The sequence below is a fragment of the Dendropsophus ebraccatus genome, unplaced genomic scaffold, assembly GCF_027789765.1.
Source record: "Dendropsophus ebraccatus isolate aDenEbr1 unplaced genomic scaffold, aDenEbr1.pat pat_scaffold_915_ctg1, whole genome shotgun sequence".
Taxonomy (NCBI): domain Eukaryota; kingdom Metazoa; phylum Chordata; class Amphibia; order Anura; family Hylidae; genus Dendropsophus; species Dendropsophus ebraccatus.
In genome coordinates this window covers 1,373-16,156 of record NW_027210515.1, presented here as the reverse complement: position 1 = coordinate 16,156, position 14,784 = coordinate 1,373, and the positions used below count along the sequence as shown (strand labels likewise).

The 14,784-nt window shown below is 47.5% G+C and overlaps 1 protein-coding gene across 6 annotated transcripts in view; it reads left to right on the top strand.

Annotated features, from left to right (window-relative positions):
• The window catches only part of LOC138781068 (nucleolin-like), a 37,194-nt gene extending 26,504 nt beyond the window's left edge, over positions 1–10,690 (top strand). For 3 of the 6 annotated variants that reach the window (XM_069956758.1, XM_069956755.1, XM_069956754.1), the window contains 9 exons: positions 2,902–2,940; positions 3,935–3,985; positions 6,214–6,261; positions 6,442–6,489; positions 6,647–6,694; positions 7,062–7,112; positions 7,368–7,400; positions 7,678–7,725; positions 7,845–8,095. In XM_069956758.1, the coding sequence (XP_069812859.1) occupies positions 2,902–2,940; positions 3,935–3,985; positions 6,214–6,261; positions 6,442–6,489; positions 6,647–6,694; positions 7,062–7,112; positions 7,368–7,400; positions 7,678–7,723 (364 nt within the window). In that variant the 3' untranslated portion in view covers positions 7,724–7,725; positions 7,845–8,095. Of the gene's footprint in view, positions 1–2,901; positions 2,941–3,934; positions 3,986–6,213; positions 6,262–6,441; positions 6,490–6,646; positions 6,695–7,061; positions 7,113–7,367; positions 7,401–7,677; positions 7,726–7,844; positions 8,096–10,181 lie in introns of those variants that run through there. The other 3 variants (XR_011361386.1, XM_069956756.1, XM_069956757.1) reach the window with 3 other exon arrangements.
• Positions 10,691–14,784: the final 4,094 nt, after the last annotated feature.

The following is a 14,784-nucleotide window of genomic DNA, read 5'->3' as shown; positions in this document are numbered from 1 at the left end:
GCTTATATGTCTCCTACCTGCCGGATCCACTCCTGGCTTTGGCTCAATAATTACAGCGGCAGATTTAAAAAAAAACTGTCTTGTGTGAAACCAACCTCAATCACATGAACTGTAAAGTAAAAACAAGAAACGTAACAAAACACACAACACATATGTAAAGAAAAGACGCCATACCTAGAGCACACACCAAGGTCCCAAAGTGACGGAAAACACCAAGTAGACAAAAGCATTGATGGCGGTGACTTTCACATCTCATCCGGCTCCAGCATTTTTCTGCTAATAAGGAAAGGGAGGTTTTTGATAAGAATTCCAATAAATATAAAGCAGAGACAGTTGAAGTGAATTATTCTATAGTTACCCACTCTTGACACTTCCTTAATACTTCTCAACACTTTCTCCCACCTATCTTCATCTATCCTCCCGATTACTCCCTCCCATTTATCCTTACTTTTAGTCCCTATATGTTGTTCCATTATAAGCTGCGAGTATATTGTTGTGATCTCTTTCTTTTTAATTGATCCACTCCTTAATTTTGTAACTAATGGGCTGGGGCTACATCCTTGCAACTTACTATTATTCTGACTTGCAACTAACGCTTTTCTGCATCTAACATAAGAGAACCAGTGTCTTTCCTCTATCTTGTATTCTGCTTTTAGACTGTCCCAACTCTTTATGATGTTTCCGTCCATTATATCTCTGTTCTCACCCCCACCCCATCCAATACTTTTACTACTCCCAATTTCCTAACTTCTCCTAACTCATCATATAACCATAATGGGGCAAATTCCATTACTCCCTGATTATTTAGAGATTTTTTTTACCCACTCCCACGTTCTAACTAAGGGCCCTATTCCACCGGCCGATTATCGTTTGCATAATCGTTAACGATTAACGATCTCAAACGACCGCTATTGCGAAAGACCTGAAAACGTTCACTCATTTCCATGGAACGATAATCGTTACTTATGTCTTATTCAATGCGAACGATTTGCGAACGTTTTGCAAACGAGCAATGATAAAAATAGGTCCAGGTCTTATAAAGCGATCAACGATTTCTCGTTCAGTCGTTAATCGTTAACTGCATTTCAACCGAACGATTATTGTTTAGATTCGAACGATTTAAAGATAATCTAAACGATAATCGTCCGGTGGAATAGGGCCCTAAGGTCTTTACCATTACCAAATTACTCCAAGCTTTCTTCCCCAGAACTCCTGTCTCCATATCTGCATATCTCTACATGTAATAGTGATGTGCGGCTGATGGCTGATGACTGTGTAAAGAAAATAATAAAGTATATACATACCTGCCACACTCTCCGGTGCTTCTGCCTGCTCCTCGGTATCATCCCGGCAGCAGCAGCCAGGAAGATACCGGGACTGGGTAGAAGCATTGTGGAGCGTGGCAGGTATGTATATACTTTATTATTTTACACTAAAGGCAAGGGCTACACGGACATCGCTAACAACAAATATATATACAGTCCATGCTGCACGATTATTGAGCTGTGTAATAGGCTCAGTAAATGAGCGTCGATCTAGCAGATTGGTGCTCATTTACATTGTCAATCAGGCCGTGTAACATGGCGATTTGTCTGAACTAAGGGTGCGTTTACACAGAAAGATTTATCTGACAGATTTTGGAAGCCAAGGCCAGGAATGGATTTGAAAAGGGGATAGATCCCAGTCTTTCCTTTATGACCTGATCCCTGTTTATAGTCTGTTCCTGGTTTTGGCTTCAAAGATCTGTCAGCTCAATTTGTCTGTGTAAACGCACTATTATGCTGCGTTTACACGTAACGATTATCGCGCGAATTTGCGCGATAACAGTCAAATTCGAACGATAATCGTACATGTAAACGCAGTGAACGATCAAACAACGAGTGAGAAATCGTTCATTTTGATCTTTGAACAAGTTCTCAAATCATCGTTGGTCGTTCGCAAAAGTTTCGCTGATCGCTTTGTGTAAACGGTCGTCGTGAAAGTCCGCCCGCCCGCAGCCCGGCCCCCGCTCCTCCGCAGCCCGGCCACGCATCCTACAGCCCCCTGCGCTGGCTCGATCGCCACCACCGCCGGTTCGATTGCCACCCCCGGCGGCTTGATCGCCACCCCCGCCACGAGCATACCTTACCTGCTCGGCGTAGCGGGTGTTCAAAATTCCCACCTCCCCTCTTCAGTGCATTGATTGGCTGAAGAGGGGAGCCGGGAATTTCAAACAGCTCCTCTTCAGCCAATCAGTGCTCCTCTTCAGCGGGGGTGGCGATCGGGGCGGCAGGGGTGCTGATCGGCCGGCGGGGGGGGGGGGGGCAATCGAGCCGCGCAGGGGGCTGTAGGATGCGGGGCCGGGCTGCGGAGAAGCGAGGGCCGGGCTGCGGGCGGAGGATGGGCTGCGGGCGGGCCGGGCTGCGGGCGGCCTTTGGCCGGCTTAAGCGATCTTAAAACGATCGCAAAACGAATTATCGTACGATATATCGTACCGTCTAAATGCTGATTGGAGCTAGGGAAGCAGTGGCACCTTACAGGTTAAGCCAAACCTTTAAGACACCTACAGGTACACAGGAGGGATCTGATGCCTAGCAACATCCCCTTGGGTATTTTAAAAAATGTCCTTTGATTTAATATAAAAAAGTAAGAAGACTTTTTTTTAAGGTGAACTCACATATTGTACTTCATACAGAGTTTTTTTTGCATAGATTTTGTGCAAAATTGTCACAAAAATATTCCAACCCAAATCCCCAGTGCTAACAGCGCATTTATAGTCAGATCATCTGGTCTAATAAATCTGGGCCAGTGGATTTCCAATGTACATGTTTCTATAAAACTTCCCCCAACATGCAGCACTTGGAGGACAGACTAATATCCCCTTTATAATATGCAATTATTATTTTTATTATTATGTAATAGGTGGAAGATGGCCGTGATGGACGCCCCGTGGATTTTCAGGTAATTACACTACACGAAAACAGCAAAAAAATCTAATACATTATTTTTACAATAGTTTTCGCCCCCGCTCGCACACATTTCTGCCCTTGCCATAGACTCCATTTTATGGTCGGACGGATTCCGCCATACACCCAAAGAATTGACTTGTCATTGGTGGATGGCGGAATCTGACCGGCCATAGAACAGAGTCTATGGCATGGGTGGAGATGTGTTCCAGCGTGAGTGGCCTAATCCGAGGCGGGTTACCAGCGAGGAATTGAAGAGGAAAGTTTTCTGCTTGAAATTCATCTATTCAGCTTTGGCAGAATTCAAGGGGAATTCAAGCAGAATTCAAACCCCATTGACTTCTATAGGATTCCCCTGCTGGAATCGGCCCAAAAAATTGACAAGTCAATTCTTTGTCGGAAGGCGGATCCGCGGCAGAAAATTCTGCTGTGTGAACAACAGAGCAGAAATACCATTGAACACAATGGAATTGCTCTATTCAAATTTTATGGGAAGAATTTCAAGCGGAAATTTAGGGTGTGCTCACATTATGGAATCCGCACGGATAACCTGCCACGGATTCCACTGCCCGCATCTCCTCCTGTTCCATTGACTCCATTCTATGGTCGGGGGGATTCCGCCATCCGCCCAAAGAATTGGCATGTCAATTCTTTGGGCAGATGTCGGAATCCGCCCGACCATAGAATGGGACAGGTGGAGAGGCACACTTGTGCGAGCAGGGGCGAGCGGCGGAATCCACTGGAGATGATCCGTGCAGATTCTGAAAAATGAACACACCCTAAGAGCGGATCCCGCTTTAAATTCCTCGCCTATTCCTCAATGTGCACATCCCCTTAAGGGGAAAACTGGCAGTGATGACAAGGGGTTAATAAATATCCTGATGGATTTCATGTTTTTATTGAGATGTCACAATAAATAACATTTTCTGAAAGTTTCAAATGGGACCAAGTACCAATCCTCCTAACCAACCCTATGTTCTCTATTACAGAGACGACAAGTACCCGCTCTACAGTTGGATCCCGAGCCTGGAGACCATCGTGTAAGTATGAAGAAGCAGCTGAGATATAATCATCCATCTCCATGATATAGATTGATTATATGAGTCCATTTATATCTATGTTCCGCGCCAAAAACTCATATTTATATTCCCATATCCCCAAAAACTATGGGGCAGATTTATATATGTGCAGCCCTGAGCACATTGAGAAAGGGGCACAAAAAGCTGTGGCCTCCATCTGCTACTAATCAGGGCCGTCTTACCCATTGGGCAAGGTAGGCGGCTGCCCGGGGGCCCTTGCGTCCGAGGGGGCCCCGAAAGTCTTTTTGATCCTGCCAGCGCCGAAATAACAGAAGCCGGGGCCTGTGAGAGATCACTATCAGAGGCCCCATGCTGCTGTTACTTCAGCGCTGGCGGGCCGCGGGAGCGGGATCAGCCGGCATCACTTCGTCGTACGTCCGGACGCCATCGTGACGTCACCACCCCACTCTTCATTGGACGGAGGGCCGCAGTGGACGGCCGCACGCTCCGGCCCCGCCTCTCTCCTGTCCACAAGTAGCTGTAGCGGCATCAGGCTTCTCCCCTGCCGCGCTTCTTTACCTCAGGCTGCTGCACGGCCACGGGGGGGAGTATTGTAACCCCCGGAGGATTACTGTGTGTGTTTGGGGCGGGGGATGGCGGTCTGCAGGGATAGTGTGTGGGGAATAGTGTTGGCGGCCGGGGGGTTGGCAGTGTGTGTGTGTAGGAGGAGGAGGATGGGGGTAGTAGTGTGTGTAGGAGGATGGGGGTAATGTGTGTGTGCGTGTAGGAGGAGGATGGGGGTAGTAGTGTGTGTGTAGGAGGAGGAGGATAGGGGTACTAGTGTGTGTGTAGGAGGAGGAGGATGGGGGTAGTAATGTGTAGGAGGAGGATGGGGGTAGTGTGTGTAGGAGGAGGAGGAGGATGGGGGTAGTGTGTGTAGGAGGAGGAGGAGGATGGGGGTAGTGTGTGTAGGAGGAGGAGGAGGATGGGGGTAGTGTGTGTAGGAGGAGGAGGAGGATGGGGCTAGTGTGTGTAGGAGGAGGATGGGGGTAGTGTGTGTAGGAGGAGGAGGAGGATGGGGGTAGTGTGTGTAGGAGGAGGAGGAGGATGGGGGTAGTGTGTGTAGGAGGAGGAGGAGGATGGGGGTAGTGTGTGTAGGAGGAGGAGGAGGATGGGGCTAGTGTGTGTAGGAGGAGGATGGGGGTAGTGTGTGTAGGAGGAGGAGGAGGATGGGGGTAGTGTGTGTAGGAGGAGGATGGGGGTAGTGTGTGTAGGAGGAGGAGGAGAATGGGGGTAGTGTGTGTAGGAGGAGGAGGAGGATGGGGGTAATGTGTTTGTGTGTGTAGGGGGAGGAGGAGGATGGGGGTAGTGTGTGTAGGAGGAGGATGGGGGTAGTGTGTGTAGGAGGAGGAGGAGGATGGGGGTAGTGTGTGTAGGAGGAGGATGGGGGTAGTGTGTGTGTGTGTGTGTGTGTAGGGGGAGGAGGAGGATGGGGGTAGTGTGTGTAGGGGGAGAAGGAGGATGGGGGTAGTGTGTGTGTAGGGGGAGGAGGGGGGGCAGATGGGGGTAATGTGTTTTTAGGGGGGCAGATGGGGGTAGTGTGTGTGTGTGTGTGTAGGGGGGATTAGATGGGGGCAGTGTGTGTGTAGGGGGGCAGATGGGGGTAGTGTGTGTGTAGGGGGGGCAGATGGGGGTAGTGTGTGTGTAGGGGGGTCAGAAGTAATTGTACTGGCTAGGCGCGGGGTTGCAAAAATCGGGGGGGGGGGGGGGGGGGGTTTGATGGCGGCGGCCGTGGGGGGCCCAATTCGCACCTCTGCCCAGGGGCCCATAATGCTGTTAAGACGGCCCTGCTACTAATTTATCATGGTTTATACCGAAAAACAGGGAAAAATCAGGGCAGAAACCTACACCTGCTGCAGAGCACTTGTAGATTTCTATACCTGCTGCGGAGCACTTGTAGATTTCTATACCTGCTGCGGAGCACTTGTAGATTTCTATACCTGCTGCGGAGCACTTGTAGATTTCTGCACCTGCTGCGGAGCACTTGTAGATTTCTATACCTGCTGCGGAGCACTTGTAGATTTCTGCACCTGCTGCGGAGCACTTGTAGATTTCTATACCTGCTGCGGAGCACTTGTAGATTTCTGCAGCTGCCTTGTGGTAGGTACAGGTCCTGCTGGATTTACTACGGTCTTAATAAATGTCTATATATATTTATATACACAAGCTGGTTTATGTTCTATATACAGTGAGACTGACGAAGAGGAGGAGGCGGACGAGGCTGCAGACTTTTCCAGGTGAGGGCTCAAAGCTTATTGCATTGTGAATAGATGTTTATTTTTTTTACCATCCTGTATAGAGAGAGGAGCAGCAGGAAGACAGGATGTGTATATGTGTGTGTGTATATATATATATATATATATATATATATATATATATATATATATATATACATACAAGCTGGTGTATGTTCACAGTGAAATCGACGACGACGAGGAAGATGGCGCGGCTGCGGACATCCCCAGGTGAGGGCTCAAAGCTTATAGTATTGTGAATACAAGTTTTTTTTACTATACTGTATAGAGAGAGGAGCGACAGGAAGATAGAATGTGTGTGTATATATATATATATATATATATATATATATATATATATACAAGCTGGTGTATGTTCTCTACACAGTGAAATCGACGTCGACGAGGAAGAGGACGTGGCTGACGACATCCCCAGGTGAGGGCTCAAAGCTTATAGTATTGTGAATACACGTTTATTTTTTTCCCATCCTGTATAGAGAGAAGAGCAGTGGGAGGGCAGGATAGGGGGCGCTCTAGTTAGACATAGAATCATATTTTTCTATTTATTTTAACAGCATTTATTCACATTACAAACTGCTGACACTGGGACTTAGTTGTTAAGGTCCCCGTACACTTTATACTTTAGCAGGCTGTACCTGCAATATACAGTACTATATGGTCATTGTATAGAGCAGTGTACAGCTCACTACATTACTATTGCAATCACCTTCTTTACAATAAAATATTTAATGTGTAATATAACAATATATTTATATATGAGATGGTTTACGTTCTATACACAGAGAAGAAGAGGAGGACGAGGAGGACAAAGGGACGGCCATGGAGATCCCCAGGTAATGAAACAAAACCTATAACATTGTGAAGCAAGGAATTGTTATTTACCATGCTGTATATAGAGAGAGGACGGGGGCGCTCTATTTGGAGGTGGGATCTAATTTCTATTGTGGGTAATGGTGAATAGTATATTACTGCAGGTGTGAATAGAGCTGGTAAAAGAGTATTGTTTCTATATAATGTGCTCAAAAATTCTGGTTTCCTTACACTAACCATTGATTTCCCTTCATTTCTTGGTCATTTCTCCTCGGCAGAAGCAGCAGCAGGAGGAGATCCATCTTATCCAGGTAAATATATGGGATGATACATTTACATGATAACACACCTCTATTGCTGCACTGTATATCCTCATGTCATCATTATATATTATATTACCAGTCACATATAATAACCATGAAAGGCCTCATGTCCATAATACAGACATACAAGTGACATGGTGCCGCCTGTATCTCACCCACTAGGATAGCACTGAGTCCCCTCTCTCCAGTGTAATGTCTATTCCCCATCACTGCTGACGGGTCTGATCTCAGGAAAGTCATGCTGGTTTTTCTCCTTCCCTTATAGACTGCGGGCGCTGTTCTGCTGCTGCTGCGCCACCAAGGAGGAGTAAAGGTGAGTACCCAAAATCCCCTCACACCTCAGATCACTTTTATTCTGACTGTATATTCATATGGAGCCTATATATGTAACCTGTCATTATTAACACATTGCTTGTTATATATCCTATCTAGGTAACACAGCGCCGCCAGAGTGAGGAGAAGACACCCGACCATCTGGAGCTGTCTGGAGGAGGAGGCGTCCAGAACATCAAGTGGTAAATGGGACGCCCATAACATCCGGAGGACACATTTACCACACATGGGGGAGGAGGAGCCCCCTTTTACCATCAGAGATAGGAGGAGTAGACACTCACAACACCTAGAGGGGTCTGGAGGAGGTGCCCTTAAAGGGGTTATCTAGGTAACTAAAAAGGCATTTCCTTCCTCGCCAGTGTCTCACTTCTGGTTTCGTCTCCTCTCACACCATCATCTTCTCACCTGGCAAAACGGAGGCGGCCTGAGACAGTGGGGCAGGTACTTTGTTGTGATTGTTGCATGTGGGTGAAACCAGTGGCGGCCAATGTACAAACAATGTTGCCACTGTCATCACAACATTGCCCGTACATTGACCACTGCTGGCGGCGAGTTTCACCCACATGTGGTGATCACACCATAGTACCTGATCTACTGTCTCAGACCTTTGCCAAGTCAGAAGATGTTGGAATGAGATGAGTCCGACCTGGAAGTGAGATGCTGGTAATGGTGGAAATATCTTTTTAGCTCCCCAGATAACCCCTTTTAACATCTAGAGGCAAATTAGGGGCCCGTAACATCCGGAGGATTTATTTGCCTCACAAGGGGGAAGGAGGAGCCCCCTTTTACCACCAAAAATAGGAGGACTAGACTCTAAGAACACCTAGAGGGTCTGGAGGAGGCGCCCTTACAGGGGTTATCAAGGCAACTAAAAAGGCATTTCCTTCCTCGCCGGCGTCTCACTTCTGGTTTGGTCTACTCTCGCACCATCATCTTCTTATCTGGCAAAACGGAGGCGGCCTGAGACAGTGGGGCAGGTACTTTGTTGTGATTGGTGCATGCAGGTGAAACCAGTGGCGGCCAATGTACAAACAATGTTGCCACTGTCATCACAACATTGCCCGTACATTGACCACTGCTGGCGGTGAGTTTCACCCACATGTGGTGATCACACCATAGTACCTGATCTACTGTCTCAGACCTTTGCCAGGTCAGAAGATGTTGGGATGAGATGAGTCCCAACTGGAAGTGAGATGCTGGTAATGGTGGAAAGGAAATATCTTTTCAGCTCCCAGATAACCCCTTTTAACATCAAGTGGTAAATGGGGCGCCCATAACATCCGGAGGATATATTTACCACACATGGGGGAGGAGGAGCCCCCTTTTACCATCAGAGATAGGAGGAGTAGACACTCACAACACCTAGAGGGGTCTGGAGGAGGTGCCCTTAAAGAGGTTATCTAAGTAACTAAAAAGGCATTTCCTTCCTCGCCGGCGTCTCACTTCTGGTTTCGTCTCCTCTCGCACCATCATCTTCTTACCTAGCAAAACGGAGGCGGCCTGAGACAGTGGGGCAGGTACTTTGTTGCGATTGTTGCATGTGGGTGAAACCAGTGGCGGCCAATGTACAAACAATGTTGCCGATGTCATCACAACATTGCGCGTACATTGACCACTGCTGGCGGTGAGTTTCACCCACATGTGTTGATCACACCATAGTACCTGATCTACTGTCTCAGACCTTTGCCAGGTCAGAAGATGTTGGAATGAGGTGAGTCCGAACTGGAAGTGAGATGCAGGTAATGGTGGAAATATCTTTTCAGCTCCCCAGATAACCCCTTTTAACATCTAGAGGCAAATTAGGGGCCCGTAACATCAGGTGGGTTTATTTGCCTCACATGGGGGAAGGAGGAGCCCTCTTTACCATCAAAAATAGGAGGACTAGACTCTAAGAACACCTAGAGGGGTCTGGAGGAGGCGCCCTTAGATAAGTTAGCTAGGGAGCTAGAAGGCATTATCTTTCCTTTTGTCTCTCCTCCGGTTTGGTGTCTTCTCATTCTACACTATCTGACTTGGCATAAAGGCGGCGGCTGAGACAGTGGGGCAGGTACTGGGCTGCGATTGTCACATGTGGGTGAAACCAGTGGTAGCCAATGTACACATGATATTCCATCATTATGCATATATTGGCCACTACCGGTGGGACTGGTTTCACCCACATGTGGTTATCACACCATAGTACCTGATCTCCCACCTCAGCCGCCACCTATACCAGGTCAGAAGTTGTTGGGATGAGATGTCACCAAACTGGAAGTGAGATGCCGGTGAGAGAGGAAAGGAAATGCCTGTTCAGCTCCCCAGATAACCACTGTAACACCTAGAGGCAAATGAGGCGCCATTAACATCATTGGGGTTCATTTGCCTCAAATGGGGAAAAGGAGGAGGCCCCCTATAACATCAGAAAAAGGGGGAGAAGACTCCTTTAAACATCTGGAGGAGTCTGGAGGAGGTGTCTGTAGCATCCGTAGGCAAATTAACATCCATCAGAACTTGACTGGGCATCCTCCAATATCCGGCTGGCATCAGAAACCACCACCTCCTAATGACCCTCTACACCCCAGGAGCAGCCGGTGAGTATTTCCCATCTGGCACCAAGAGAGTTCAGGAATAATAGCTGCTTGTTGTAGCCCTGGGGCCATTGACACCAGTGATCTTACCACAGCGCTATTATCCCTGAACTCTCCGCTACAAGCCTGGTAAGTATGTCACCTCACAGACACATGACGACTACACACACACACACATATATATATATATATACACATAAACATGCACTACACATAGATAGCGGCTGTGATCCTGGGACTTGCTCTGATCGCCACATTTGGGGTCGGGAAGGAATTTTTCCCCTTGAGGACAATTGACTCTTCCCTCTTAGGGGTTTTTGCCTTCCTCAGGATCATCTCAGCCTCACAGCCCCCACAGTCATACATGTCAAATTACTCTCCCTATAACTTGAAATAAAATATCTTTTTTTGCCCCTTTACATCTTTGTGTCTGTGTCTTTACTTCCAGGTAGTGTCCGGATCATTCCGCACATGGTGATACCAAGTCTGGCTGTTTTTAGTTACATTTTTATTTGAAAAATGGGAAAAAGGGGGTGAGTTAAATTTTCATCAAGTGGGCAGTTTTCTTATATTTGTTATTTAACATTTTTTAAAGGTTTCCTATTATTTGGACAAACTTCTGATATGTCATAGTGACACGCTAGAAGATTGTGTGGGTGGGGGAAAAGGTGCTGAGACCCTTACTGATTGCTGGAATGAAGGGGCAGAAGTGCAGTAGGTTAATCCCCCCTCATAAGTAGATGCCCCCGGTAGTTAGGCAATTTCCCCATTAGGTGTGTAGGGGGGGGGGGTTACCTCCTATTGCAGTACACAACACATGTCACATGTCACGGCACTCTTGCTTTACTTTATGACAGTCTTCGATACCTGCTTAAACATGAGAACTAAACTATGGTCATAAGAAGGAAAATAACAGTGGACCATGGAAACACCAAGTCACATGATCAGGCACAGGTGACAAGTATCCATTACCGCTACACAAAGAACAATACAGCCAATAATACCGCCATACAGTGGTCAGAATCATTTGTACACAAGTTATCACACTGCCGACTATATGAGAGAGTAAAGCACTGATCAGAGGATCTGGAGGATCGGTCAGCTCTCCTGACATGTCTGGTTTAGGAAAAAGCAATTGTGGAGCGTCTCTTCTGAGCGCTCTGCATTGTGTCACTCCTTTATTCCTGCTGGAAATGTATGAATAAATGGTTGACTATTTGCTACCAAAATACATACATTTATTTTAATAAAGTTATCTTACAAAGTAATGTAACTTTATTAAAGCAATGTATTAGTAAATTAAGGGGGGTATTTTTGCGTCTCCAGAACAACCTTTATTTGTTTGGCAACTAAAAACCTTAAAGAGGTTATCCAGGATTAGTAAAACATGACCGTATTCCTATAAAAACAGGACCACTCCTGTCCTCAGTTTGTTTATGGAATTGCAGCTCAGATCCACTGAAGTCAATGGAACTGAGTTGTAATACCACACACAACCTGAGGACACGTATGTCGCTATTTGTGGAAGAATGTTTTTCCAATCCTAGATAATTCATTTAAAGCGAATCTGTCATCCATTGAACACCTACAGAACTAATGACAGTGTTATACACTTTGTACTGCAATGTTAAAGGGAAACTATTACTACTGGTGATATCTCTCACCAGAGGCGTAGCTAAAGGCTCATGGGTCCTGGTGCAAAATGTTAGCTTGGGGCCCCCCATCTCACCCGATCAGGCAAAGTCATATCTAACGTTATATCCAATTACTCTAATGTGCCACCATGTTCTAATGCCCTGTCACTGCCTCCACCTCATGTACTGCACTACTTCCCCCTATAATTAAGGGACTGTACTGTTTCATTGTCTAATCATTGTATTCCAATCTTTGACTCTCCAGCTGAAAAACTAAAACTCTCATCATAAATTGCCAGTTGGAAACAATGTGGGTTTTAGTGCTGCAACCTGAAGAGCCACATGCTGCAAAACTACAACTCCCATAATAAACTGTCAGCAGGGCACGATGAAGTTTGAACTTCTGCAACCTGGAGAAGTCACCTGATATCACCTGCAGTCCTATGTAACACCACAGATAACAGTGATATCTCTGAGTACAGATAATGTAGTAGCTGTCACCTCGGGGCACCCAAAGTAACTGCGCTGTTTGGGGTGCCCCCCTGTATGTAGGATCCCCTGCTGTGCCCCCTGTATGTAGGATTCCTTGCTGTGCCTTCATGAGCTAATAATGCCCCCAGAGGTGCCCCCATGAGCTAATAATGCCCCCAGAGATGCCCCCATGAGCTAATAATGCCCCAGAGGTGCCCCCCATGAACTAATAATGCCCCCAGAGGTGCCCCTATATACTAATAATGCCCCCAGAGGTGCCCCTATATACTAATAAAGCCCCCAGCGGTGCCCCCATGAGCTATTTATGCCCCCATAGGTGCCCCGATATACTAATAATGCCCCCAGAGGTGCCCCCATGAAATAATAATGACCCCAGAGGTGCCCTTATGAGCTAATAATGCCCCCAGAGGTCCCTTCATATACTAACATTGCCCCCAGAGGTGCCCCCATATACTAATAATGTCCCCAGAGGTGCCCCCATATACTAATAATGCCCCCAGAGGTGCCTCCATGAACTAATAATGCCCCCAGAGGTGCCTCCATGAACTAATGCCCCCAGAGGTGCCCCCATATACTAATAATGCCCCCAGAGGTGCCCAAATATACTAATAATGCCCCCAGAGGTGCCCCCATATACTAATAATGCCCCCAGAGGTGCCCCCATATACTAATAATGCCCCCAGAGGTGCCCCCATGAACTAATAATTCCCCCAGAGGTGCCCCCTATGAACTAATAATGCCCCCAGAGGTGCCCCCTATGAACTAATAATGCCCCAGAGGTGCCCCCAAATACAAATAATGCCCCCAGAGGTGCCCCCATGAACTAATAATGCCCCAGAGGTGCCCCCATGAACTAATAATGCCCCCAGAGGTGCCCCCATGAACTAATAATGCCCCCAGAGGTGCCCCCATATACTAATAATGCCCCCAGAGGTGCCCCCATATACTAATAATGCCCCCAGAGGTGCCCCCTTATACTAATAATGCCTCCAGAGGTGCCTCCATGAACTAATAATGCCCCCAGAGGTGCCCCCATGAACTTATGCCCCCAGAGATGCCCCATATACTAATAATGCCCCCAGAGGTGCCCTCATGAACTAATAATGCCCCCAGAGGTGCCCCCATATACTAATAATGCCCCCAGAGGTGCCCCCATGAACTAATAATGCCCCAAGAGGTGCCCCCTATGACTAATAATGCCCCCAGAGGTGCCCCCATATACTATTAATGCCCCAGAGGTGCCCCCTATGAACTAATAATGCCCAAGAGGTGCCCCCATATACTAATAATGCCCCCAGAGAAGGCCCCATGAACTAATAATGCCCCCAGAGGTGCCCCCATATACTAATAATGCCCCCAGAGGTGCCCCCATGAGTTAATATTGCCCCAGAGGTGCCCCAATATACTAATAATGCCCCCAGAGGTGCCCCCCATGAACTAATAATGCCCCCAGAGGTGCCCCCATGAACTAATAATGCCCCCAGAGGTGCCCCCTATAAACTAATAATGCCCCCAGAGGTGCCCCCATATACTAATAATGCCCCCAGAGGTGCCCCCATGAGTTAATGATGCCCCCAGAGGTGCCCCCATATACTAATAATGCCCCCAGAGGTGCCCAAATATACTAATAATGCCCCAGAGGTGCCCCCATATACTAATAATGCCCCAGAGGTGCCCCCATATACTAATAATGCCCCCAGAGGTGCCCCCATAAACTAATAATTCCCCCAGAGGTGCCCCCTATGAACTAATAATGCCCCCAGAGGTGCCCCCATGAACTAATAATGCCCCCAGAGGTGCCCGAATGAACTAATAATGCCCCAGAGGTGCCCCTATGAACTAATAATGCCCCCAGAGGTGCCCCCATATACTAATAATGCCCCCAGAGGTGCCCCCATATACTAATAATGCCCCCAGAGGTGCCCCCATATACTAAAATTCCTCCAGAGGTGCCTCCATGAACAAATAATGCCCCCAGAGGTGCCCCCATGAACTTATGCCCCCCAGAGATGCCCCATATACTAATATTGCCCCCAGAGGTGCCCCCATGAACTAATAATGCCCCCAGAGGTGCCCCCAATAAACAAATAATGCCCCTAGAGGTGCCCCCATATACTAATAATGCCCCCAGAGAAGCCCCCATGAACTAATAATGCCCCCAGAGGTGCCCCATATACTAATAATGCCCCCAGAGGTGCCTTCATGAGTTAATATTGCCCCCAGAGGTGCCCCCATATACTAATAATTCCCCCAGAGGTGCCCCCATGAACTTATAATGCCCCCAGAGGTGCCCCCATGAACTAATAATGCCCCCAGAGGTGCCCCCTATAAACTAATAATGCCCCC